The sequence below is a fragment of the Glycine max genome, chromosome 8 (assembly GCF_000004515.6).
Source record: "Glycine max cultivar Williams 82 chromosome 8, Glycine_max_v4.0, whole genome shotgun sequence".
NCBI lineage: Eukaryota > Viridiplantae > Streptophyta > Magnoliopsida > Fabales > Fabaceae > Glycine > Glycine max.
The window spans coordinates 22,408,236-22,435,900 of record NC_038244.2 but is presented as its reverse complement, the minus strand read 5'-3'; the positions used below and the strand labels follow the sequence as shown (position 1 = coordinate 22,435,900).

General features: G+C 39.1%; 1 protein-coding gene across 5 annotated transcripts; it reads right to left on the bottom strand.

The window, feature by feature from the left end:
* Positions 1–131: 131 nt before the first annotated feature.
* On the bottom strand, positions 132–27,665 carry LOC100781410 (DNA-directed RNA polymerase 2B, chloroplastic/mitochondrial). 5 transcript variants are annotated; one of them, XM_014779241.3, is made up of 19 exons: positions 26,529–27,665; positions 25,571–25,786; positions 25,350–25,483; positions 25,188–25,254; positions 18,062–18,120; positions 17,371–17,488; positions 17,057–17,170; positions 16,718–16,849; positions 16,223–16,639; positions 9,835–9,885; positions 4,308–4,378; positions 3,374–3,545; positions 3,009–3,161; positions 2,837–2,911; positions 2,613–2,702; positions 2,452–2,499; positions 1,557–1,671; positions 1,194–1,297; positions 132–897 (listed from the first exon to the last, which is right to left on the bottom strand). In XM_014779241.3, the coding sequence occupies exons 1-19, from the start codon at positions 27,414–27,416 to the stop codon at positions 787–789; spliced, it is 3,135 nt and encodes a 1,044-aa protein (XP_014634727.1). In that variant the 5' UTR covers positions 27,417–27,665; the 3' UTR covers positions 132–786. The 5 variants fall into 5 exon arrangements, 4 of the variants coding, with proteins under 4 accessions (XP_014634727.1, XP_003530460.1, XP_040874368.1 ...); XM_003530412.5 differs by having other exon boundaries at positions 3,374–3,458; XM_041018434.1 differs by lacking the exon at positions 9,835–9,885.

Below are 27,665 nucleotides of genomic sequence, written 5' to 3'. Positions count from 1 at the left end.
GTGAGTTGGGAATTGAAGGAGACATGGTAACGGCCACTTGTGAGAGGAGGTAAGAAATTGGAAGTTGTGAAATTGACAGGTAATATATATATATATATAAACATTATAACGTATAAACAAATATATAAGCATTAACCATCTTGAACTGATGACCAATATGGCATTGATTGCTGTCACTAAAAAATTTTAAGTTAATAGTACACGTATACTATAAACCATGTAGGTACACTAATTCAAAAAAAAATTCATCTTCATATTTACAAGAAAAAAAAAAAAAACCTTGTACAAATGTGAATGGACAGTGTAGAATTCTCTGTTGATTTCAGGATGGTTTGCAGCTACCCATACCATAATTTCCATGGTGACTTGGGAGCCGAACTGTCAGATTTGCCACTCATTGTTAATGATGCTCCAAATCCTTGAAATCAATAAATGAAATTCATTGTGCAAACTTCAGTGTCCGGAAATGCAAATTCTAACCCTTTGGCTTTCCTTGGAAGCCTCCTGAATGCTGCACCAGCTTCATAAGCTCGTATAATATGTGTACACCCTCAAAAACTTTATTCATCCATACATCACCAGCCAAGTTGGCAACGGGTGAATTTCCTATCATACCACAAAGGTTCTCCGGATGCCTTTGAAGATATATAAAGCCATTGAAATAGCCTCTACAATGAGAACTTTCAGAAGACATCTTGTCTTTGCCATGCTCTCAGACATTACATGAGATGTTATCAGTAAGCCCTAGAAGACAGTCCAAGCCTTAGTGAAGGCAGAAGATGGTGATCAGTTGAAGAAATATGGTGACTCTAAAACTTCCCTCAAGTCAAAGTCTCCCCGTTCAGGCAAGGATGGAAAAGATAATGATGGGAAAGAGCTCTGAAAGCTCTCCAGTAACTGTTAACAAAATAAATAGATGAGAAATCTAGCAATATGTTTGTTCATGACTTTTTTTACGTTATCCTATAATCTCCACAATAAATATTTTCTTCTTTTAGTTTCTTAACCAATGTCCTAAGGGAACTAGTTGGCAAGACCCCTATTCAAATCCCAGAAAACAGCACACTCCCCAAAGAAACATCTGTAATTCGACAAATCTAATATATTCAGGCATGAAATCAGATTCATCACAAATATAATTAGAATATCTAGGAACAAAAGCATTGGATGTAAATAACTTATTTAAACCATACATTTTCCAGCACTGGGGTCTCGTAGAGTTCTACAAACTTCTCTCTCAGTATTCTGTTCATTTTATCCACATCGCATGCATGCGTCCAATATGAATCATGAACCCCTACAAGCATGCAGCAGAAATTATTCATCATCAGTATCATAATACTAAAACAACTAAATATAAGTGGAACCACAAGCTTGGTTCACTTGTTTGGGACATTTGCATGGTGTAGGGGTTCGACACCCCTCTTTGATGGAATTATCCCTCCCCTTTTCCCTTCACCCCAGGCACCACTTCAGTGGTGGGGCTGGCCCTAGTCCCTAGTAGGGTCATGTACTGAAAAAGGGGGAACAACAGAAATGGCCTAACAAGGAAATACCTGCAAAATTCAAACCTTCCTTTTTGCAGGCAACTGCAGTCATCATCATATGTGACCCATCAAGTGAATGAACAAAATTTGGTGGAAATGCTGTCCTCTGCCTTGTGACCATGACCTAGAATATTTGAATTAAAAATACACAATTTAATTCTGGAAAATATAAATTAAAATAACAAAATTTTCTCCCCCCTAAGCTATGATAGAAATGTCTGTTAACTTGTTTATACAAAGATACAATTACTTGAGGAAGATTCCCAAGCATGTTGTAAAGTCTTCCAACTAACTGGAATCATAAATTCCCAAGCATGAAACTTTAACCTTTTTCCTATAAGTGATTTTACCCTGCAATTACTTTTTACAGTTCTAACAAAATATCCATTTGCATCTTCTTTTTTTTGCTCAGTTTATAGATAGTTGTTAATGATATATAGAACATTGGCTAAGAAGCTTAAAGTAGAACCTTTTTATTACAAGTGATTTTACCCTGCAATTTCTTCTTTACCAGCTCCTTGAGACAACTATTCTAAAAAACAAAAAAAATCCTGAACATTGGCTAAGAAGCTTAAAGTAGGATATCCAAGATTGATCACAGCAACCACTCAAAGGGCATCATCACACATACTCACGCATCTTGCATATAAAACCACACCAGCCTGCAAGCAGCAATTCCTGTGCAGGCAATATACTGGTAGGTGCTGATGAGTAAAAGATACATAGAATAAAGATACAGAGAATAGCATGAATTTTTGCGGCATTCTTAAAACAAACCTCTCAGTCCAGAAATTTATCTTTAAGGTTAAGATGGAAATTATTTGGTGGGAGGGAGGGGGGATCCTAATTTTATTCAAAATACTTCCCATTCCCATATCTATAGAATGATGTGAAATTTACTTACCTTATCTGTTTCCCGTTGCAATGTCAACATTTGAAGTGAAGTTTTGATCTGCAACCATATAACAATAACAATAGATTATTAACTTATAGAATGCCTTGAAATCCTAGGAACTTGAAAGAAGTATTAAGGATGTAATTCCAAGAAAATTCTATTGCACTCACGATATGCTTTCCTAGTTTACGGTAAGGTTGCACCACAGGAAGTCCAAGAGGAGTGGTCCAGCGCACTGGTTGATTTTCAGAAGCAATTACCTGTTCAAATTGTCTTAGTCATAATCATACCATACACTAAGTACATAAGTGACACCATATACGGATGTCATCACTGTTTGCTTCACCAATTTTCTATCCAAACACACGTCAGTACAATGAGTAATGCAACATACTTTTGCACAGTCACCAAGCCAGTTCATGATACCTCGTGCACCTTGAAACATCTCCTCTAAGGCAGTTAAGGTGACCTGAGAAGTGAGAAGGGAATAAAGATTAAACAACCACCACATACATACCTATCCAACAGGGACTACGCATTTAAAACAGACATCTTAACTCTCAAACCTTTGCAGCATAACAAGAAGCACCAAAGAGCTCTGTATCATCTGAAATGGCATTCCTTTCTTTCAATCTCCTTTTTATCTGCTCCCTTGCACCAATATATGTGACACCATACACAGATGTCATCACTGTCTGCTTAACCAATTTTCTATCCACCTAAAAAAAGTTCAAGATCAGCCCAAAATCAGTTGAGATGAGGAGTGAAATGAGAAATGTACAGCATTAACTAGAATCGGTTACGCAATAAATTATTTTCATTCAAGTTTCTGATTCCAAGCAAACTACAATTTAGACTTTCCAACAACTATAAGTAGCCAATATCTTTGCATAAATATGAACCTTATCAGATCAAAAGAACAGAAAAGAACCTGATTAACTAAAGTCCTTGCATGAAGAGCATCAGGAAAAATTGCAGGATCTTTCTGAGCATCCCTTTGCATGATGTTTGATACTCTGCATAGAAATGATTTTTCTATAACTGAGCTGTTTATTTTGAGATCATCCCTCTCACAAGGGAGGATTTGCATCTTAAGAAAAGGGCTGCGAAACCAAAAAGTAAAGAAAAGATTTCCACATATCATAATAACTACAAATAAATAGCAGACTAATAACATGAACGGAAAGACTGTAGTTCCATACACATAATTTTTTATAAAAGAAATTTTATTAGAAAGAAAAACAAAATACATAAGAGCACAATAAAACATCCTCCATAGCAAAGACAAAAACAAAGTGGTCAAACACTGCTTCCTTTTATCATCCAACAATTCTAACACCCCCAACAGTAATGCAAGAAAGTCGGCATGCTGTCTGTAACTGCTAAAATCAACCATTAGTTTCCTTAAACTTTGTAAAAGTATAACCTACTAACAAAAAGAAATTTTGAATACTTCCATGCCTACCAATAAATTTTCTAAGATAATAAAAAGGGCCCAATGTCATCATCAAACTTAACCCTAATGCTCTCCAACCAAATGCATCCACCTGAATCATAGAAAATTCCTTGGAGAAATATTTAGCAGGTTCATGCTCATTGGGGCTTCTCCCCTCTCTTCCTCCTAAATTTCTAATTGAGAGGAAAACATTAGGACCTCGAGAGAAAAAAAATACATACATATAGTAGGTCCAATCTTGTTGAAAAGAACAGTATTTGTGTTCAACTTCTATTGGCATTCTAGGCATTATATATTGTCCTGCTATGTATAAATAATTCTTTGTTTATCCCAAAAAAAAACAAGAAACCTAAATGCTAATTGGTAGCGGTTCAAATTTTAAGCTATATGCAACAATAAACTAACTCACCTAGCTGCTATTCCTGAGTAAACATCTGCTGGCTTCTCTCCTGCAACTAGATTGACAGCAGCAGCCCCTAACTGAATAAAAATGTTAAATAATAAATTATTAGACAGGCATTTCTGATTGGCAATAATGTTATGATAAAAAATATAATAGAAGGCATGCAAATTGTCAAGTGATAGGGACAATAAACATAGTAGGAGATGAAGATATAAAGGGAACATCAGTTAAGAGTTCTCACTGAACACATGATAATTACACGTCTGCTGATAAATCACTACAGGACAACAAGAGCATAGGTTTTGCCCAGTGCCTATTGGAGTATGTAAATACATAACTGTGTAAACAGTTTTGTTTCATATTAGACAGCAGTGTATAAGTTGTAAGGGTCGTTAGTTTTCACTAAACTGCACCCAAGTAGTTACATTCTGTTAGAAGTTAGTTAGAGGTAGTTAGAGTTAGTTTACATTCTGTTAGAAGTTAGTTAGAGGTAGTTAGAGTTAGTTGTGGTTAGTTTCTCAAGTCAACTCTTTAAATACCTCTATTGTATCTAACTCATTGAGTTTTTCTTTCTGAGCAATAATATCAGCTTTATCTTTTTCATTTTCTCTCTCACTCTCACTCAGTTTATCGAAAATGGTATCTAGAGCCATTTTTTCGTAAGCTTGTTCTTCTGCGAAGCTTCCTTTTGTGCGTCCATGGCTTCCACTCCTTCCAATTTTGTTTCTCAATCATCTCCCAATTCGGTTGCAGAGAAACTTGATGACTCCAATTATTTGCATTGGCGTCAACACGTAGAGCCAGTGATCAAATCGCACAAGCTGCAGCAATTTGTGGTTAATCCCATCGTTCCTCCGTGTTACCTCACCTAAGACGATCGCATTGCTGATCGAGTTAATCTAGAATATGAAACCTGGGAGGTTCAAGACCAAACGCTTCTTGCTTGGCTACAATCTACACTTTCAAAGTCCGTATTGTTGAGAGTTCTTGGTTTCAATCACTCGTATAAAGTTTGGGACAAAATCCATGAGTACTTTAGCCTCCACACCAAATCTCATGCGCAACAACTTTAATCTGCCATGCATGCTGTCAGTCTTGATGGAAAATCAATTGAGGAATACTTGCGCAAAATCAAAGGCTACATTGATGAATTAACTGGCGTCACGAGGAGTATGTTGATGCACTCCTCGAAGGGTTACCGTCAGATTACACGCCAATTATCTCTGTTATCAAGAGTAAGAAGCGTACTCCCTTTATTGCAAAAATTGAAGCTCTTCTTGATGGCCATGAGACTTGTCTTACACGCTACAATCGAGATGCTCAAACGACCAATTCTGCGTCGTTAAACTACACTCAAGGCTACTCGCATCCAAACACCTACAAAATTGGTGGTTATCAAGACTCGTATGAACGCGGCGGTGGCTGTGGTACCTTTTCTGATTGAAAAACTGGACGTGGGGGTGGTGGCTCTGGCAGAGGCCGCAATTGTGGTCGTTTTGCTAACTTCCAGTGCCAAATTTCTCTCAAATATGGGCACACTATAAATGTTTGTCATTTCAGGACTAATGTTAGCTTTCAATCACATGAGTCCCTCACTCTTTTTGATCTTACTACGATGCAGCCCATTCCTTATTCAGCTGGTCCACCTAGAACCTCCAACACTTGGGTTAATCCCAACTCTAAGTCAACAGGCTCAGGCCATAATCAGCCCAGTGCCATGCTTACAAACTTAGCCTCTCATGGGACTGCTCCAGCTAGCTCCAGATACCAGATTCTGGAGCTAGTTTTCATATTACTGGTGATTCTCAAAACATTAAGCAGTTCACCCATTTTGATGGCCCAGATCAGATCTTTATAGGCAATGGTAAAGGTTTAAGTATTTCTAAAACTGGTTCCTCCACCTTTATTTCTCCTACTGATATTGGTATAACTTTTAAACTTCACAAACTGTTACATGCCCCTTCTATTTTAAAAAATTTGTTAAGAGTGAGTCAATTTGCCAAAGATAACTCAGTGTTTTTTGAATTTCATCTTGATGTCTGTCTTGTCAAATCTCAGGAGACACATAAGGTCCTCCTTCAAGGATTTGTGGGTGCTGATGGCCTCTATACATTTAACAATCTTCAACTTCAAGGAGTCCATCACTGCCGATGTCCACTTCTATTCCAATTACAAATGTTGACCTCTCTTATTCAACTGCAAATGTCAATAGTAGCTCTAATATAGGCTCAAAATCTGTTGTTTCTTCTACCAATGTTGGCAACCTTTGGCATGCTAGGTTAGGTCATCCAAATGATCATGTTATGAAAATTGTTCTTAATCATTGTAACATTTTCCATTTGAATAAAAATTTCACAGAATTTTGTTCCTCTTGTTGTATGGGTAAAGCTCATAGACTACCTTCTCACAATTCCACTTTTGTATATTCACCTTTAGAACTTATTTTCACTGACTTGTGGGGACCTTCACATGTCCCCTCATATGTTTTTTATACATATTATGTTTCCTTCATTGATGCTTTCTCTAGGTACACATGGATGTTTCCTATAAAGTCCAAAGCTGAAACCACTGTTGTTTTGAAAAATTTTAAATCTATAGTTGAGTTACAACTTAATACCTAGATAAAGAGTATTCAGTCAGACTAGGGATCACAGACCATTCTCTAATTTCCTAGCCTCCTTTGGCATCTCCCATAGACTAATTTGTCCTCACACTCATCATCAAAATGGTGTGGTTGAGAGAAAACATAGACTAATTTGTCCTCACACTCATCATGCTTCTTTACCTCTATAGTTTTGGGACTATGCTTTTACAACAGTTGTTTACCGAATTAACAGGCTACCTACTGCTACTCTTAAATTTGTTGTTCCTTTTGTTGTCTTGTTCAATAAAGAGCCTGATTATCACTTTCTCAAAACCTTTGGACGTGCCTGTTTTCCTTTGCTAAGACCATATCATACATACAAACTTAATTTTAGGTCTCAAGAGTGACTGTTTCTGGGTTACTCTTCTTCTCACAAAGGCTACAAGTGCTTGTCACCTTCTGGAAGGATTTACATCTCTAAGGATGTCTTGTTTAATGAGTAAAGATTTCCTCTCTGATCTTTTTCCTTCCTCCTCTAATTCCACAAAAAGTCTGGATTCCTACTTTAGTCTCAGTCCTAACCTTTCTCCACCTTGTGTTGCAACTATACCACCCACTAATTCAAGTTTTATTCCTCTCATTCCTCCGGGTTTTTCACCTTTGCCCACTCATTCTCCCATCACTACTATGTCTGTACCTCCAACATCTACTTCTTCTACATCCATTTCTACTGAACATCGAAATTCTGAGCTCACTACCATTCCTACATCCACTTCAGACATTGTTACTCCATGTACCTCTCTCCCAATTAACACTCACCCCATGCAAACAAGATCTAAATCTGGTATTCACAATCCTAGACTCCACCCTTCACTGTTTCTCACTCATTCTGAGCTTAAGACTGTAAAACAAGCTCTAGCAAATGATGACTGGCTCTCTGCTATGCAATAAGAATATGATGCCTTGATGAAGAACAATACTTGGGCATTGGTATCATTAGCTCCTAAAAGGCAGGCTATTGGCTGTAAATGGGTGTACAGGGTTAAGGAAAATGCTGATAGTTCTATTAACAGATTCAAAGCAAGGTTAGTAGCTAAGGGGTTCCATCAAGTTCATGGCTTTGATTTTCATGAAACTTTTTCACCTGTGATCAAGCCTGTCACCATTAGAATTATCCTTACTCTTGATATGTCCTATGGGTGAAAATTGTTTCAGCTTGATGTGAATAATGCCTTTTTAAATGGGATTCTTGAAGAAACTGTTTTTATGAAACAACCTCCTAGGTTTGAAGTTACTGACAGGTCACTAGTCTGTAAACTCAATAAATATCTATGGTTTAAAACAGGCTCCTGGGTAGTGGTTTGATAGACTTAAGTTCACTTTACTACAACTTGGTTTTGTTGGCAGCAAGAGTGATTCCTCTTTGTTTATCTACCAGCATCAATTGCATACTGTTTATTTGTTGGTTTATGTGGATGATATAATTTTGACAGGCAGCTCAACCTCTTTGATTCAGCAGCTTACAGACAAACTTAATACTGCTTTTTCTGTTAAACAGCTTGGTCATTTAGATTACTTCTTGGGTCTATAAATCAAGTATCTGTCAAATAAGTCTATCTTGATGACTCAAAGCAAATACATTCGAGATTTACTCCATAAAACTAATATGGCTGAGGCTCACTCCATTTCTTCTCCAATGGTCTCTAACTGCAAACTGTCCAGACATGGGGCCGATGCTTTTCACAATCCTAGTCTATACAGGTCTATGGTTGGTGCATTGCAATATGCTACCCTTACTAGACCTGAAATCAGTTTTGTTGTCAACAAAGTTTGTCAATTTATGGCTGCTCCCCTAGATTCTCACTGGACAGTGGTGAAAAGAATCTTAAGATATCTCAAAGGGACCTTGTCTCACTGCTACTTCAGCCCACCTATATTGCAAAGCCCTTGAACATTTGAGCATTCTGTGATGTTGACTAGACATCTGATGTGGATGATAGGCGCTCAACCTCAAGAGCTGCCTTCTTTCTTGGTCCAAATTTGATATCTTGGTGGTCTCGCAAACAAAAAGTTATGCTAGGTCCAGCAAAGAAGCTGAATATCGCAGCATAGCTCAAACTTCCACTGAATTAACCTGGATTTATACTTTGCTAACAGAGTTACAAGTCTCTTTCACTACTGTGATAATCAGAGTGCAGTCTCCATTGCTCATAATCCAGTCTTTCATAGCAGAACTAAACACATGGAAATTGATGTATTCTTTGTGAGAGAAAAAATTTTGGCCAAGCAGCTCACTATTGTTAATGTCCAGCTCTGGATTAGTGGGCTGACATTCTGACTAAGCCTCTCTCTGCCTTAAGGTTCGAAGTTCTTCGAGACAAACTCAATGTGAAGAGTGTTTCTTCTGAAAACTCTTCCCCTTGAGTTTGAAGGGGAGTATTGGAGTATGTAAATACATAACTGTGTAAATAGTTTTGTTTCATATTAGACAGCAATGTATATGTTGTAAGGGTTGTTAGTTTTCACTAAACTGCACCCAAGTAGTTACATTCTGTTAGAAGTTAGTTAGAGTTAGTTTCTCAAGTCAAAACTCTTTAAATACCTCTATTGTATCTAACTCATTGAGTTTTTCTCTCTGAGCAATAATATCAGCTTTATCTTTTTCATTTTCTCTCTCACTCACTTAGTTTATCGAAAAGTGCCACTTATGACAAGACTAGTTTGGACAAAGCCAAAAGAGACAACAAACCTGACAGTAAAAATCAACCAAATAGTATGAAAGTACAGAGATGTGATGTTAATCTACTCAAGTCAAAATCATTTTCAACAATTATCAAAATCTTATGAGCTACATTCTTAACTAATATTCATTCTCTAACTTGAATTCTAATATCTAGGACCAAAGAACTGGGGAAAAAAGAAAAGTGACAGAGGCCTTTACGCCTTTACCTTGTCTCTCCCCAAGGCAGCATAATGTTGCAAGCCATTACAGGAGCCATCCTAAGAGAGAAAAATTATGGTAGTACAGGTTCAGTGATGAGTTAATAAACATGATTCATTCCATACAGAGATGATGAAAACGATAAACTTGACAATGACAATTATGAGTATTACATGGTTAATTGGTGATTGATATTAGACATCGAATAATTGGTAATTGTTGACAGCTGTATGTCTATATTAAGAATTAATTAGACAGCTGGATGTTTATTTTTGGAATTAATTTTCTAGAAGATTGAATAATTAGGATCAAGATCAGATTATTCCGATTTGATCTAATTTGATTATTATTTTGGGTCAGAATCAAATCTCTCTGATTTGATCTGATCCCTTTTTATTTACTTTCCTTTCTGCATTTATTATGTAATTGGCAGCCTTGCCTATACATGTAAATCTTTTATTCCTGAATAATATACAAGAATTATTCTTCCTCTCCTATTGTTTTTCTCCCCAGCAGTCCCTAAAATCACATGGTATCAAAGCTTCGACTTTGATCTTGTGGTATCCCGCCATGGAAAAAAACGCTGCGACTAGAGAAAATTCCTCCACCACTTCTACGAATTCTGGTGGTAATGAAACTATATCATCCCCTATCATATCTGAATCTCTGTCCATGGGTACCAATTTAGAGCTTGTGATTCAAAAGTTGAATGGTAAAAATTATGTTGAATGGGCTCAATCCGTGAAACTGGCCCTTGATGACAAGGGAAAGTTGGGCTACCTGACAGGAGACACCTCTCAATCAGGAGTGACCGACCCCTCTCTCCCAAGATGGAAGTCAAAAAATTCACTAATCATCGCATGGCTGATCAACTCAATGGACTCTTCCATTGGGAAGCCATACTTATTCCTCCCAACTACGAAAGATGTGTGGGAGGTCGTCCGCGATTGCTATTCTGATCTAGAAAACTCTTCTCAGATTTATGAACTTAAGACTTAGTTGTGGCAGTCCAAACAAGGAGACAAGGATGTCACAACCTTTTACAATCTCATGGTTACTCTCTGGCAGGACCTGGACCAGTGCTATGAGGATGATTGGGAAAATTCCAATGATGCAACCAGGTTCAAGAAGAGAGAAGAGAATGATAAAGTTTACATGTTTTTAGCAGGCTTAAATCAAGAACTGGATGAGGTGCGTGGCAGAATTTGGGGCAGAAAACCACTGCCGTCAATGTGAGAAGTGTTCTCTAAAGTTAGGAGGGAGGAATCCAGGAGGAAAATCATGCTGCAAAACTCTGATGGTACAAGGATGCAAGAAGCTGAAAGTTCAGCCTTGGTTGCAAGGGGACACGAACCAGAAGGAGAAAAAAAAAGCGACCTTGGTGTGATCATTGTAGAAAACCATGGCACACTAAGGAAACCTGCTGGAAACTCCATGGAAAACCACCCAACTCAAAAAAGAAACTAACTGGAGAGGGTCGGGCTTTCCAAAGCTCAAATGCTGAAAATGTGGACCAGAAAGCCAACTCCGAGTCGTCTCCATTCACTAAGGAACAACTAGAGCGCCTGTATAAACTCTTTACCACAAAAATGTCAATGACTCCATCCTCTTCTTTAGTTCAAAAAGGTATCTCTTTCTCTGCTGCTCTCCTTAGTTCCAAACCTGATTCCAAAGCTCCATGGATTATCGATTCTGGAGCCTCTAACCATATGACAAACTGTTCAAAATTGTTTTCCACATATAGTCCTTGTGCAGGTCACAAAAAGGTCAAAATAGCTTATGGTACCTTTTCTACTATAGCCGGTGTTGGTTCTATTCCTGTATCTAAAACTTTAACCCTTCACAATGTCCTTCATGTTCCAAATTTATCATGTAATTTGTTGTCTATAAGTAAATTAACACAGGACCTAAATTGTTTAGCTATTTTTTATTCCTCTACATGTAAATTTCAAGAGTTGAGTTCGGGGGAGAGAATGATTGGCAGTTCTAAAGAGGTTGATGGTCTCTATCTCTTTGAAGATGAGTCTGGTCCTAAGGAGAAACTCCAGACAATTGTCTCAATTCAATTCTGATTCATGAAGATGAAGAAATAATGCTATGGCATTCTCGGCTAGGTCACCCCAATTTTTTGTATTTGAAGCATTTATTTCCTGACCTCTTTAAAAATAAAAGTCCAAATTTGTTTTCTTGTGAAATTTGTCAATTTGCAAAACATCATCGTTCCTCTTATTCCCCCTAAGGATTATAAACAATCTAGTCCATTCACCTTAATTCACAGTGACATTTGGGGACCTTGTCGGGACCCTACACCAAATGGAAAAAGATGGTTTATAACCTTCATAGATGATCATACTCGGATAACATGGGTTTACTTGATGAAAACAAAATCTGAGGTTGAAAGCATATTCAATACTTTTTTTCAAATGATACAAACACAATTTCAAGTGAAAATAAAAGTTTTCCGTAGTGACAATGGAAGGGAATATTTTAATAAGCACTTGAGCAAGTTCTTTCTTGAAAATGACATAATTCATCAAAGCTCGTGTTGACACTCCACAACAAAAAGGAGTGGCTGAATGGAAAAATAGACACCTTCTTGAAGTAGCTAGGGCATTATTGTTTCAAAATAAGGCACCAAAATATCTTTGGGGTGAACCAATTCTCACTGGAACATATTTGATAAATAGAATGCCTAGCAAAATCTTGAATTTCAGAACTCCATTAGATGTTTTCACAAGTGCTTTTCCAAATAACAGGCTCTCGTGTACTCTACCTCTTAAAATATTTGGGTGCACTGTTTTTGTACATATTCATGAACCAAACCAAGGAAAACTTGAGCCTAGAGCAAAACAATGTGTTTTTGTTGGCTATGCTCCCAACCAAAAGGGATACAAATGTTTTGATCCCACTTCCAAGAAAACCTTTGTTACTATGGATGTTACCTTTTTTGAAAAAACTCCTTTTTTTAGTGATCGTCTTCAGGAGGGGAGCAAGAGGAAGATGTTCAATATTTTCAAACACAAAATTTAGATTTCTCAGAAAGTTTGGATTTTTTGGAAAATTTAGAAGAGGCAGACATTGGAAAAGCAAAAAATTTGGGTGAATCAAACCAGTCAAGTCAAGACAGCCATGAAAATGATATTTCAGAAACTGTATTGTCAAAACCAGAATTTGAAAATGAGACAATTAGAGACAAAGGTATTCAACCCTTTGACCGTGTTTACTTAAGGAAAAAAAAGACCTCAAAGAATAGAACCAAATGATTCTCGAAACTGACGGTCATCCAAGGATCCATCAGGTAAGAATCCTTCTAGTTTTGTTCAACCCATTCAAAATATTGTGGAATCTGAATCTGTTCTTACTGTTCCTGACCTTGTTGAACCTATTTTTGACAATTCTGACCTTCCTATTGCTGTTAGAAAAGGTGTAAGGTCCTGTACAAAACATCCTATTTCTAATTTTATATCTTATGAAAAGTTGTCTCCTACCTTTAGAGCTTTTACTTGTGAACTGAAAAAAATAGAAATACCAAGAGATATACAGGAAGCTCTAAGGGTTCCTAAGTGGAAGGAAGCTGTCTTGGAGGAGACGAGAGCTCTAGAAAAAAATCAGACTTGGAAAGTGGTGGACCTACCAAGAGGAAAAACAACTGTGGGATGCAAATGGGCGTTTACTATCAAGTATAACGAAGATGGGTCTGTTGAGAGGTACAAGGCCAGGCTAGTTGCCAAAAGCTTCACCCAAACCTATGGTATTGATTACTCAGAAACTTTTGTTCCTGTTGCAAAACTTAACACCATTAGAGTCCTCTTATAATTGGCTGCAAATTTAGATTGGCCATTACAGCAACTTGACGTAAAGAATGTCTTTTTAAATGGGGACTTAGAGGAGGAAGTCTACATGGACTCACCTTCTGGTTTTGAATCTCAGTTCAATCAAAAGATTTGCAAGCTTCAAAAGTCTCTCTATGGCTTGAAACAGTCACCTAGAGCATGGTTTGAGAGATTTGCCCAGTTTATTAAGAAGCTGGGATATTCTCAGTGTCAGAGTGATCACACCTTGCTTGTGAAACACTCTTCTGAAGGAAAGATGGTTGTATTAATTGTCTATGTGGATGATATTATAATTACCGGGGATGATTATAAAGAAATAAATAATTTGAAGGCATCTCTTGCGGGTGAATGGAGGTTGCAAGATCAAAAAAAGGGATTGTGGTGTCTCAACAGAAGTATATTCTGAACCTACTCAAAGAAACTGGGATGATGGGTTGTAGGCCAGCAAATACTCCAATAGACCCCAACCAGAAACTTCAGAGTGAAGGCAAAGGAGACCCTGTAGACACAACCCGATATCAGAGATTAGTGGGGAGGTTAATTTATCTATCCCATATCCGTCCAGATATAGCCTTTGCAGTCAGTTTAGTGAGCCAATTCATGCAATCACCACACAAAGAAAATTTGGAGGCTGTCCACCGAATTTTAAGGTACCTTAAAAGTACTCCAAGCAGAGGATTGTTTTTCAAAAAAACTGGACAGCAAGCTATTGAAGTATTCACAGATGTAGACTGGGCAGGATCTATTACTGATCGGAAATCAACATCCGGTTACTGCACATTTGTTTGGGGAAACTTGATTACTTGGAGTAGCAAAAAACAAGATGTTGTGGCCAGGAGCAGTGCTGAGGCTGAGTATAGGGCAATGGCCCAAGGTGTTTGTGAGATTTTATGGCTTAAAAGGATTCTAGAAGAATTGCAGCTTCCTATGACTCTTCCAATGAAATTGTATTGTGATAACAAGGCTGCAATCAGTATCTCCTAGAACCCTGTTCAACATGACCGAACCAAGCATGTTGAAATTGATAGACATTTCATAAAGAAGGTGGACGCCGGCCTAATTTGCATGCCTTTTGTTCCTTCTTCACAACAAATTGCTGACATTCTTACAAAAGGATTGTTTAGGCCCAACTTTGAGTTTCTTGTAAGCAAGTTGGACATGTTGCACATCTATGCACCAACTTGAAGGGGGGTGTTGACAGTTGTATGTCTATATTAAGAATTAATTAGACAGCTGGATGTTTATTTTTGGAATTAATTTTGTAGAAGATTGAATAATTAGGATCAAGATCATATTATTCCAATTTGATCCGATTTGATTATTATTTTGGGTCAGAATCAAATCTCTCTGATTTGATCTAATCCCTTTTTATTTACTTTCCTTTTTGCATTTATTATGTAATTGGCAGCCTTGCCTATATATGTAAATCTTTTATTCCTAAATAATATACAATAATTATTCTTCCTCTCCTATTATTTTTCTCCCCAGCAGTCCCTAAAATCACAGTAATAATAGATTAAGCTGATCATTTTACACAACAGTGAAGAGCACGACCCAAATGAAGAAAAATGCTAAAGGAATACCAAAACTTATTTCTTAAAAATTCTTATATCCATGAGGAAGACAAGGATAGCCTAGTGCCCTAGTGCACAAGGCTCCCAACAATGTGGGTATGGGGAGGGACAGATACATGCAGTATTACCCATAAACAAAGTGGTTATTTCAGTGAATAGAACCTGTGACCATCATGTCACAAGGCATCAATGATCAACCTTACCATTGATCCTCTAGGCTCACCCTCATCAACAGGAGAAAGATAAAATCAAAATTTAAATTCTAGGAACTTTTAAGATGAGCAGTGTATATCAATTTTTCAGTAATGATAACCAAAATTACTACCCTGTTCTTACCAAAATCATTCATGCACTCCTAGTAGTACTCCCCTATATCATCCATATATTTTTTACTGTTAACCAGAGGTAGGTAAACAAAAGCAAAGTATATCCAATGAAATTATATGCACATATACTAGGCTATTTAAAAGCCAAAGTAACCTGATTAACCTGAAAAATGGAAAATGTTCAAAATTGAGGCGTTTGGCTTTTGTGTACAACATGGGTTAATGTGGCATCACTTTTTTGAAGAAAACTTTGCTCTTAACTTTTTTTTTAAATTAGGTTTTTATCATTCTTAGCTCAAACGCTTATCTAAGTTCTTTTATAGCAATTGACAAGAAATATGATGTTCATTACACATAAAAGGAGATACTTAGATGCTAATCTATCTTCATAAATTTAGAATTGGATATCTTCCACTAAACCTTTCTAAGATAAAAATTCCAACTCAACATTCCAACCCAACTCATGATTAATTATAAAGAATTGGTTCAGATTGGGATAATGTAATGTGGTCTGTTTTAGCAGAAGTACTTGCTACTCCTAGTGTCCACCTGATTTATTAGGTATGGGAGATTCATACCCTCTAAACCGTTTCCAAGCAAAATTTTGAACCCCAAGCATATCTTGATAATATATGCTAAACTTCATTCAAACCATGCAAATACCTGATGTACTGGAATATGTGAGATGAATGTTTCTGGTGAAGAACTTCTTAAAGCTTCGGTTAGAGTTATGCACACAGCTAAGCACTGCAATGGATCTTCTGCTTTCAACCACCATCGCCTCCCTTGGAGAGGTTTATCTGCAGAATCAAATATGTCTTCAAAATGATTTTCAGTGAACACCAAGCGACCTTCGTGTGATAGTTTATCAACACCACCAGCATATAGATTTGCCAAGTGTATCTTCAGCCACTGTAGGCCAGACTTTCCAAGAAAGCGTCCCTCTGCAAATTCCAATATACCTCGGCATAAATCTGAACCAAGGTGATTTAAGTGTGGGTGCATGGGATATGCACGCCCTCGGAAATCAAGGTTGTGTGGGTAGTAAAAACCCTCTTCATCCTTCATTTTTCGTGCAACCTGTACCCCACATTGGGTGTGTCACCAGACATAGAATATGATTACAAACTAATGTACATAATGTTCAAGGAAGCTTACAGCAAGTTTAAGTTCTATGTCACAACGTTGTGAATATCTCTCTCTGTTCTCTTTCTGCAGAGATTTGCATTTCCACTTCCATTTCTTTATCTTCTCTTCATCATCGGTAACTGGCTTGTCAGGTAAAGGAACCTAACAATAGAAAGTTAAACACCATTTCAAACTATAGTCAACATAAGTCTCTTAAAGCATATAACTTCAAAATATAAAATTCATAATCCATAGACCTTGTAAGATTTATGTATAGTAATAATGAAACAAGTTAACAAAGCTACAATATAATTAGTTGGAAACAGAAAAAAATCAACAAACAAACAGCAACCATTTAATTGAACTTACATCATCGCGGTCCACCAAATCAGCAATACGGCCTCCACTAGCCCATATCCTGTCTACAACACTCAGTACCTTCTTATTTACCCTCCATTTCGTATGCCCAAGAGTATCCAGAGCCTGATCATGAGTATTTTTATGAAAAAAATCCTTCCATAATTCCTATATAGTTTAGACAAAAGCATAGTGAAAAGAATTCACCCACACACCCACACACAAATTCAGTTCAAACACTACTCTTCATTGAGTAACACTAATATTTGCACTGTAGTGAAGTGTACCCAACATGCATGACATTGACGTCTATAACAAACTCAGACCTCAAACACAGGCTCTAATTGCTTCCTAGGGGCCCTCTTAACAGCTTCACGTTGTTGCCTGGCTCCATGAGTACGCATGACATAAGAGGGTAAGAACAAGTGCCCACCTTTGTCATAACTGTGAAAATACAGCAAAGGGAAAATGGAGAAGTCAGCACTTAAGTCGTACATTCAGCTAAAAGAAAAAACGCTGTAATTTACTTATTGTAAACATTGATTCATGTGCTCGACGGTGTACAAGGAAAATCCTGATCCACATTTTGAAGCTAATTGTAAATGCCAGTTTTTACAAGGTTAATAGTGTAGTTGAGGAGAAAAAAAGTACATTGCAGCAAGCATGAAGTATCTTCAACAGCAGGAAAAACAAAAACAAAAAAAATGACACCAGGAATTAACAGGGTAGCCTAATCCCAATGCCAATCAGAAATAGTAAAACCCTTTAACAAAAAACAGCCACAGCCCAAGCATTACCACAGAGAAGCTAACAACCAAATGCACCAAAGGATACTATATTAAGGGGTATAATATACTGATTATCTTCAGATTTTTTTTACCTTGGTTGGAGTTTGGACCTCCATCTAGCCCCAATTTATAGCATTAGCTTAAAGAAAAGCCCTAAAATCATACCCAACCATAAAATTGAAATACAGAATGGTAGCAAGACAGCAAATAAATTTGTAAGTTATCATACCCTGACCAGTTGACTGGTGGAACCAACATAGGCATATAAGGAATGACCATATTTTTGGCCTGTAGAAAAACGAAAATTTAAAAAATAAATAAATGATTTGTAGAATCCATGGACAGGAGCAAAGATGGCTATAAATCTAAATATATACAAACAATATAGGATATTAAGATGCAATCATCAATTGAGAACTGATTGAAATAAACTGCCCATATGCTTTAGCTTTGATTCCCAATTAGATAAACTAGAAAACCTCTGAAAATTCACGCATTCAATCAGAGATATGGAGAAAGACAGGTGAGAGAACAAGAACCCTTTGTTCATTCACAACCAACTCCAATATAGTATGTGATTTTTCCACTGACGAAACTCTATTAATCTACTCCCAGGGACTTAATAATAAAATACAGTTCCTAGGACATAACCACTAGCCAGGCTATGGCTATGGCTGGAATAGAAGTATATTAAAAAAGAAGAAACAAGCTTTGATGTGCCAAGAGCATGAATACAATGCCAATTAACTCCAGGGCTAGCAGGTAAATTTACCCCCACCACCCATTGAACACCGAAGTCCATTTAGCAAAAACCAGAGACAACGAAATGACCAACAGAGCATAATACTGGAGAGATATCCTTTAATGGGCTAAGCAAGGAACTACATTTGTGGGTTTGAAAATAATGATCTACCTAATAAACCACATCAACAGCAAAATCTGAACATTTCCACGGAAGTTTTCTAGTTCTAGGATCAGGGATTTAGATTTTTCTATGCATAGGGAGTAAGTCTACTATTTTAGGACTATATTGAAGGTAGTATCCCGGTAAAATCACTATACAAAGTCAGTCTTACAAGTATTCCCTCCAGTCTCAAATATAAGAAGAAAAAACATGTCACGCTGTTAGGCATCTTCTACACTCTCTCACCCTCACACACTCACAACAGAGTAGAGTAACGAGAATTGCACAAGACACATAATAGGAAAATAAAGAATGAATCTTGTATTGATCACACTCTAACAGAATTCTGTTACAAGAGAAGCACTCCTCTCTTACACAAGGCAAGTCCTTGTTACAGTTACAAATGAGCCACCCCATCAGTTTGTTGGCATTGAACTTCTCATTTGATGGAGAGATAGAGTGGAGAGAGAGAAACAGTGGGTGGCAGAGAGTCAGGAATAGAAGAGAGAGGAGAGAGAGCGCCAAAGTTCGTACAACGAAGGGTCCCCGTCTGACCATTGGAGGGAAAACAATAGAATAATTATGGCTCCATTTCAAACAGAGTGGAGACGTGCGTGAGGTTTTCATACCCCGGAAACGAAATAGTCAAGGAAGGAGATATGGTTTCGAGAGGTTCAAAGGAGTGAGGGACACACAACAACTCCAAAAGAAACTGGATAGTATGGTGTTTGGAGGATTGAAGATGAATGTTAATGTCCCCAAATATGGGAGAGCCAAGAACGAGAGTCATCAACAACAGAAGGGGTCAGAACAGAGGCCAGAAATCCACAAAAGGGGAAAAGAGACTCGTACCTGAGCAGGATACCAGGAAATAAGGAGGGAGTCCAACGAGGGTCGTATGCGGATGTGGTCAATCAGCGTATTCCAAGATCAGAACAGAAGAAAGCGCCAGCCCAGGACGATCACACTCGTTACAACTCCTCATTCGAAGTCAACCTTAATATACCGATGACGGGCCAACAATGGCTCAAGGAGGCTTGGGTGGGCAGATTGAAAAACCTAGCAAGTTTTGCTACCATAGAGGATGATATATGGTGGGATAACGGACAAAACATATCACCAAAGTACATCGGCGGAGATATGGTTTTGCTTCTTGGTCTCACAGAAGAGAAAGTGGAGAGAATGTTGAATGAAGAAGATGAAGGATGGGGCGATTTGTTCTATTCAATAGAGAAATGGAACCCAAAACTACGCCCTAGTTTCAGACTGACTTGGCTCCAATGTTAGGGAATACCTCTGGTTGCATGGGATATGCTTCACATCAAACAGATAGTTTCTGGTATCGGTGAAGTGGTGGATGTCGATGATAATGTAGAAGAGCGAAGGAGGCTAGACGTGGCACGGATCCTAATCAAAACGCCATGGAAACCATTGATACAACCTACGGTGCACGTCACGATACAGGGGGAGACATTCTTGGTGCATGTAGCGGAAGAGAGAGGGCTTCTAGGTGACACGTGGCAGCTAAAGCGACAGTATAACTTTAGCTCATCGGAGGAGATTAATTCCGAAGAAGGCGATGATGAAGGAGAGGTGAAGTTGTGGAGATATAATCCTAAAGTATCGGACACGAACGTGGATAAGGCGGAGGATAGAAGAGTAACAGGTGGAGGCACGGGTGCAGAAACACGAGGGTTGAATATCGAGCTCTCGAAGGGAGCCATGGTGAACGACGGCTCAGATCGCGGCGGGAGAAGTGGAAGGGTGTCAACAATGTTTCAATCAGGAGCTTGAACCACCATGGACAGCGATGAAGGCAGGCGCAGACGAAGCTGATGGCGACGATGACGCTGTTTCCGACGACGACGATCGGCTGATGCGTGGAGTTGGAAAAGGGTGACACCTGTCGAGCAATTGTGCACAGGAGCCGGCGGCGGCAGCGAAACAAGCAACCCAATCGGGTGTTGTGTTTGGTCAAAGCAACAGAGTCGACTCAACGGACAAAGCTATTGTCCAATGGTCAGCCAAACACCTGGACATTGTGCAGACTGATGTACAGTGCATGCAGGGTTGCAGTGTATCGGGGATAGCGGTGCAGGGAGAAGGAAAGAAAGAAATAGGGGCTGAAGAGGACACAGGGGGGAGTGTCAGAACTACCACTGATGAGAGTTTTCGCGAAAATGGAAAAATGGAGGAGACAAAGAACGTTGAGGGAGAGGAGGAAGTTGAAGGTGAACGCAATTTTAAATTACCCCTAGTCAGGTCACGTGACAAGGGGATGAAGGGGGTAGTGGACTTGGGCAGTGCTATTGACACCACCCCTAAGCCATGTTCACCTAATAAAAAAGGCCCATTAGCTCAAAAAGCAGCCAGTCTAACTCTGTGGCTTGTTTACTCCCGTAAAAGGAGTAAGAGAAAAATAACAAAAGCCCATAAAGAAGGTGATACGATGAACCAAGATAACTTAAGCCCAGAAAATCTCAATACTGAAGCAAAGCAGCAGCATCAGCATGGAAATGGACCAGATAGTCAACAAGTGCAGAAAGAACACACCAACAAACAGAAGGCATGAAAATCAAATTCAAGCGGAAAATGTGTGGAAGACGATCACTGAGTTGGGGCTGACAACAGGATCTTCACAAAGAAATTATGTTCAACAGCTGTTGGATATGGAAGAAAGAGACGAAGAAGAGACAGCTACGTTGGGAGGCAGGAGATGGATCCCATGAATATCATCTCTTACAATGTAAGAGGATTAGGGAGGGGGGTTAAATGGCCAGCAATCAGAAGGATGGTCAAAGAGCATCATGTTGATCTTTTATGCTTACAAGAAACAAAAAAGGAGACTGTGAATAAGAATTTGTGCCAGGCCTTGTGGGGAAATTTTGACTACAGTTGGGAGTTTTATCCATCTGCTGGGCCAGCTGGTGGCATCCTCTGTATTTGGAATCAAACCTCTTTCAAGGTGGAGAGCATAATTGTTGGAGCTGGATTCATCTTGCTGTCAGGGAAGTGGGGCAAAGAGGTGCAGTCAGTACATGTTGTAAATATCTACTCTTCATGTAATCTGCAAGACAAGAGAGTGTTGTGGGATACCGTTTCTTAGATGAAAAACCAGATTTCGGATGGATATTGGTGCATTCTAGGAGATTTTAATAACATCAGGTCACGTGGAGAGAGAATGGGTTCCTCGCAAAGGGAGTTGGTGGATGGAAGCATTGTGGAATTTAATAAATGGATAGAGGAGCTGGAGGTAGAAGAAGTGCCATGGGTGGGAAAGAAATTCACATGGTTCAGACCAAATGGTACCGCTAAAAGCAAGTTGGATAGAGTCTTGGTCTCTCCAGAATGGTTATCCAAATGGCCTGGTTCGTTTCAGTCTACACTGACCAGAAATTTTTCGAACCATTGTCCCGTATTGGTCAGATCCAAAAATACCGACTGGGGCCCAAAACCTTTTAGACTACTCGATTGTTGGTTATCTGATAAATCTTTCGAGAAGATGGTCAAAGACAGCTGGTCATCCAACCTTCAAAGTGGATGGGGGGTTATATGTTAAAAAAGAAAATCATAGATCTCAAGCAAAAGATAAAGGTGTGGAACAAAGATCATTTTGGGGACACATATAGTCATTTCAAGAAGATAGAGGAAGAGCTAAATAAATTGGATGAGGTGTCAGCAGACAGACAGTTGGAAGATAACGAGCGGGCGCTCAGAAAGCAACTTCAGCAGGAATTATGGGAGGCAGCTCAAACACATGCGTCGTTGTTGAGACAGAAAGCAAGATCCAGATGGATTAAGGAAGGGGATTGCAATTCAAGATACTTTCACCTGCTGATAAATTCCAGGCGTCGATCCAATTGTTTGAACGGTGTGAAGGTTGATGGAGTGTGGAAGGATGAGCCGGCAGAAGTCAAAGAAGAAGTAAGGAGGTTTTTTTCAAAGAGGTTCCAGGAAGCGGATTTTGATAGACCAACTTTGGACGGGATTCCCTTCAATACCATTGACGTTCAGCAGAATGTCATGTTAGTGGAGCGATTTCAGGAGGAGGAGATCAGAAGGGCCGTTTGGAGTTGTGGTAGTGACAAAAGCCCGGGCCCGGACGGGCTCAATTTTAAATTCATCAAGCAATTCTGGGAAGTCATCAAACCAGATTTCCTTAGATTCTTTGATGAGTTCCATGTCAATGGAGTCTTCCCGAGGGGTTTGAATGCTTCGTTTATAGCCTTAATCTCGAAGGTAGCGGATCCTCAAGAGCTGAATGAATATAGGTCTATTTCCCTCATAGGATGTACTTATAAGATTCTTGCTAAGGTGTTGGCTAATAGACTGAAGAAGGTTATGCACTGTATTATTAATGAAAGACAGTCAACTTTCATAGAAGGCAGACATATGCTCCATAGTGTGTTGATTGCAAATGAGGTGGTTGATGAGGCTAAAAGATGCCAGAAACCGTGCATGGTCTTCAAAGTGGACTATGAGAAGGCGTATGATTCGGTGTTGTGGGAGTTCTTGATTTATATGATGAGGAGATTGGGTTTTGGTCCCAAGTGGACCCAATGGATGCTTGGATGTCTAAAATCAGCTTCTATTTCGGTGTTAGTAAATGGAAGCCCTACAAAGGAATTCTATCCGCAGAAAGGACTCAGACAAGGAGATCCGTTATCACCTCTTCTATTCAATATCGTGGCTGAAGGGTTGAGTGGCCTAATGTCAAAGGCTATCAACAGAGGTCTATACAGGAGATTCTTAGCGGGCACAAATAAGGTTGAGGTTAGTTTGCTCCAGTACGCAGACAATACGATATTCTTGGGAGAGACAACAATGGAGAATGTAAGAGCGATCAAGGCAATATTGCGTGCTTTCGAGCTCGCATTGGGGCTAAAGATAAATTTTGCTAAAAGTAGTTACGGGGCCTTTGGTGTGTCAGATCAGTGGACTTATGATGCATCCAATTATCTCAATTGTAGATTGATGTTCGTTCCTTTCACATATCTTGGCATCCATATTGGTGCTAATCCCAGAAGATGTCAGACTTGGGACCCTCTAACCACTAAATGCGAGAGAAAATTGGCGAGATGGAAACAAAGACATTTGTCTTTCGGGGAGAGAGTGACTCTCATAAATTTAGTGCTAACATCCATTCCAATTTATTTTTTATCTTTTTTCAGGATCCCTAAACAGGTGGTCAACAAGATAGTCAGATTACAGAGGAACTTTCTATGGGGTGGCACGTCGGATCAAATCAAGATTCCATGGATCCGGTGGGAAACGGTGTGTTTGCCAAAGGAGCAAGGAGGACTGGGAGTCAAGGATATCACATCATTTAATATATCACTGTTAGGGAAGTGGAAATGGGATCTGTTGCAGAATTAGGGGGAGACATGGACAAGAGTTCTTGAAGCAAAGTATAGAGGTTGGAGGAGTCTTGATGGACCTTCGAGGGCTAGCTCTGAATCCTTATGGTGGAGGGATTTAAAGACGATATATCATCACCCTCATTTGGGTCAGCAATTGAATAAATCGATTTTGTGGAAGGTAGGATGCGGGGACAAATTTAAATTTTGGGAGGATAAGTGGACAGGCGGAGAGAACAACTTGGCAGTGAAATTCCCTAGACTGTACACCATTTCGGCTCAGCAACAACATCTCATTCAGCAAGTAGGAGCTTTCAGTGAAGGAGGTTGGGAGTGGAATTTTCAGTGGAGGAGACCTTTGTTTGATAGTGAGATAGATATGGCAATCGCTTTCCTTCACGATGTTGAGGGGTTCAGAATCAGGCCGGATGAACATGATCGGTGGAAGTGGGCGGCAGAGCCATGTGGTAGTTATTCAGCTAAGAGTGCTTATAAGGTTATTAGAGAAGACATTTCAGGAGATGGTCAGGACGATCAGTTCAAGGAGCTATGGAAGCTTAGGGTACCGTCGAAAGTGACTATGTTCGTGTGGAGGCTAATCAAAGATAAATTGCCAACCAGGAGTTGGTTGAAATTTTCTTATATTTGAGACTAAGAAAAAAGTTTTTTTCTTATATTTGAGACCGGAGGGAGTAGGACTAAACATGCTTAAAGTTTCCCTAATATATACACTTATTGTGAATTCAAAGTATAGGAAAAAGATTAAATTGTCAAGATTTAGCTCTAGCTAGATTCTCACATATCTCCTTAATTCTCTCTTATCCTAACTTATCATCTGCATCCTTTGATTGTCAGGATCCAGCATTGCCATTATTACAAGTCCAAGTTTTCCTAGCCCTGATTCAATTAGGGATCTAACTTATCAGTAAAAAAGTCCATAACATAAATCTCTTTTCAAAACTAAAGGCTAAAAGACCTTGACAAATAATAATACAATAGTACAATACCAAAAATGTTACTCGGAGATATCTCAAATGATGAACAAATCAATTTAAACTTCAACTGAAGAACAGAAGGTGATGGAATATACTTACGGTTCTTTCAAGTCCTTTAAGAATTAGAGGATCACATTGAACAATACCATATCTTTTGCTTGCTTTACTGTTTAAATAAAAAAAATCCAGAGCAACAATGTAAAATACTGCCGGAAGATTTAAAGGTGACTATGAGATTGAGAGGCAGAGAATAAAGCTCACGCTGACACTTTTGCCACTGTTCTAAATGAATGAACAAATGCAGGCCGGATATCAGGTGCAGCATCCAGTAATTGATCTGGTGGTGGTTGTATATATGCTGTTTGCATTAAGAGCTCAATTAAACGGCTTCCTACCTGTGAAGTGGATAGGATACTATCTCATCAAGTAGCAAACAAATAGCAAAAGAGAAATTTAGACAGTGTAGGAGAGGCTACACAAACCTTTGTCTTTATGGCTGCTCCCCACGGTTTTGTATCATCCTTGCCCTTCACTAGCCCCCTCACTGCAACTAGCTTTTGCTTTTTCATCAAATCAATGACTTTTTTCCGCAGCTTTTGTTCCTCTTTGATGTCAGCGACAGACTCACTTGCTTTATTTTTCTTGCTTCTATCACCCTTTTTCTTCTTAGTTTTCTCCAAGAACTTGTGTATTCTAACCTGAGCCATCAAATAATAAACAATACATATGGTTGCACCCATAACAAGATATTCAATTAATATACCTATAGATATAAAATGTCATTCCCAGGGAACTTAATTATTCAGAATAAATTGTAGAACATATATAGGGTAACATGACAAAAAGAAAGAACATTTTGCCGTTAGAAAGGCACAATCTTCAAGTCTTATCAAGCCTTATACTTTAATTGTATATACATCAATATGCGCATGTGATTTGAGGAGATACGGATCAGCTTGAGTAGCTAGTAGTGTACTACTCATCTCCGATTTCATACCCATAGAGATACCCAAAAAAACCTTACATCACACATATTCATCCCCATCTTATCTTATGATTGCCACACCTGGCTACCATACCTGCCTCCAAAAAGCATTCTAACATAATTATATTTTTTTCTATTAAAAACCATAAGATCAAAGCCATAATTTTATTACAACATTAGAGCTAACCAAGTAGGTCTTTGCCTCCTCAAGATACTCTCTCCTTCCCCCTCTTCAAACTTTTGAACTTTCTCCAAACTCCCATGGTTTTCTAAGGGTGTTCCTTGGGTAGTTCCTAGTTCTTTTGAACTAACACAAAAGGAATGCAATTAAATTTATAGAACATAATTCAAAACAGTACGAAATGAACAATTTAAACTATTTGAGCACATAAGACTTAAGTCCAAACAAAACGAACACAAACAACAGTTACAACACAATCAATGCAACATCCCACCTCATTTTCAATGGCATCACCTATGCCACACGCAGCCTGCACAACCCTGGCAGTGCCAACGGTGGCATGTTCTGTTCCTGTCATCAACAGCCCCATCAACTTATGCATTGCGATAACAGCCATCTTGTCTGCCGGCAACTGAACAAAGTATGGCACATAGGCCGTCCTATTCTTCCCTTCACCATACATCTCCTGTTCCTTGACAATGGCATCCCTCAGAGGCTCAAACCAGCCGAGAAAGAGCGACTTCATGTACGGCAAATTGGGTGCCAGCTTATGCTCACACATGTCCATCAAAAGCTCCCTATACTCCTTTGCCGCCTCTTCCCACGTCTCAGTCTCAATCTTAACCTGCCTCCTTCTCAGCTCCTGGTACCTACACTGCCCCACACCCTTCCCCTCATTCTGCCACCTATTATATCCAACCACCTTCTTCTGCTTCTCTTTCTTCATCCCCTGAAACAGTCCTCGAATTCCGTCACCTGGGGCAGCCTGTTCCTCCACCAATTCATTCCTCTCTTCTTTATGCATCTCATGCAATAACAGTTGCTGAATTTCATCAATTGGGGCACCCTCTTCCTCCACCAATTGACTCTCCACCTCATCATTCATCTCCTGCAATAAAAGTTGCTGAATTTCATCAACAAAAACACCATCTTCCTCCACATCAGTGGAAGAAGCCGCCTCGGCAACACCGGAATACCCTTTGGCACCAAACTGAAACTGAAAATCGCCACGACCAATACAGTTTAGTCTTGCCACGCTGTACAAGAAAGCCTCCCTTTTGGGGGAGAAAATGGAGCCGTGGGAGAGAGAGAGGAGCCTGGAAGGGTGGAAGCTCTGGCGAATACTACCGCGGCAGGCGTGTTTGGCGGCGTGCCGCCACATGTTCGAGGAAATGGCGGAATGAGAGGGTTGGGAAGAGAATCGAGTCCCTTGGCGAGGGAGAACATCAAACTAAATGGAATAGGAACGAGAAGAAGAACAAGAGTGAAAAAAAGTGTTCAAAATTCATAGATGAAGAGAGTGGAGACATGGAATGAAAGTGTCGCCGCCTTTAAGACAGAAAATGGTGTTGTGGGAGTGAAGGATGCAGTGGCCACGACGCTCAAAAACCCTTCTAAGAGGGAGTGGGGT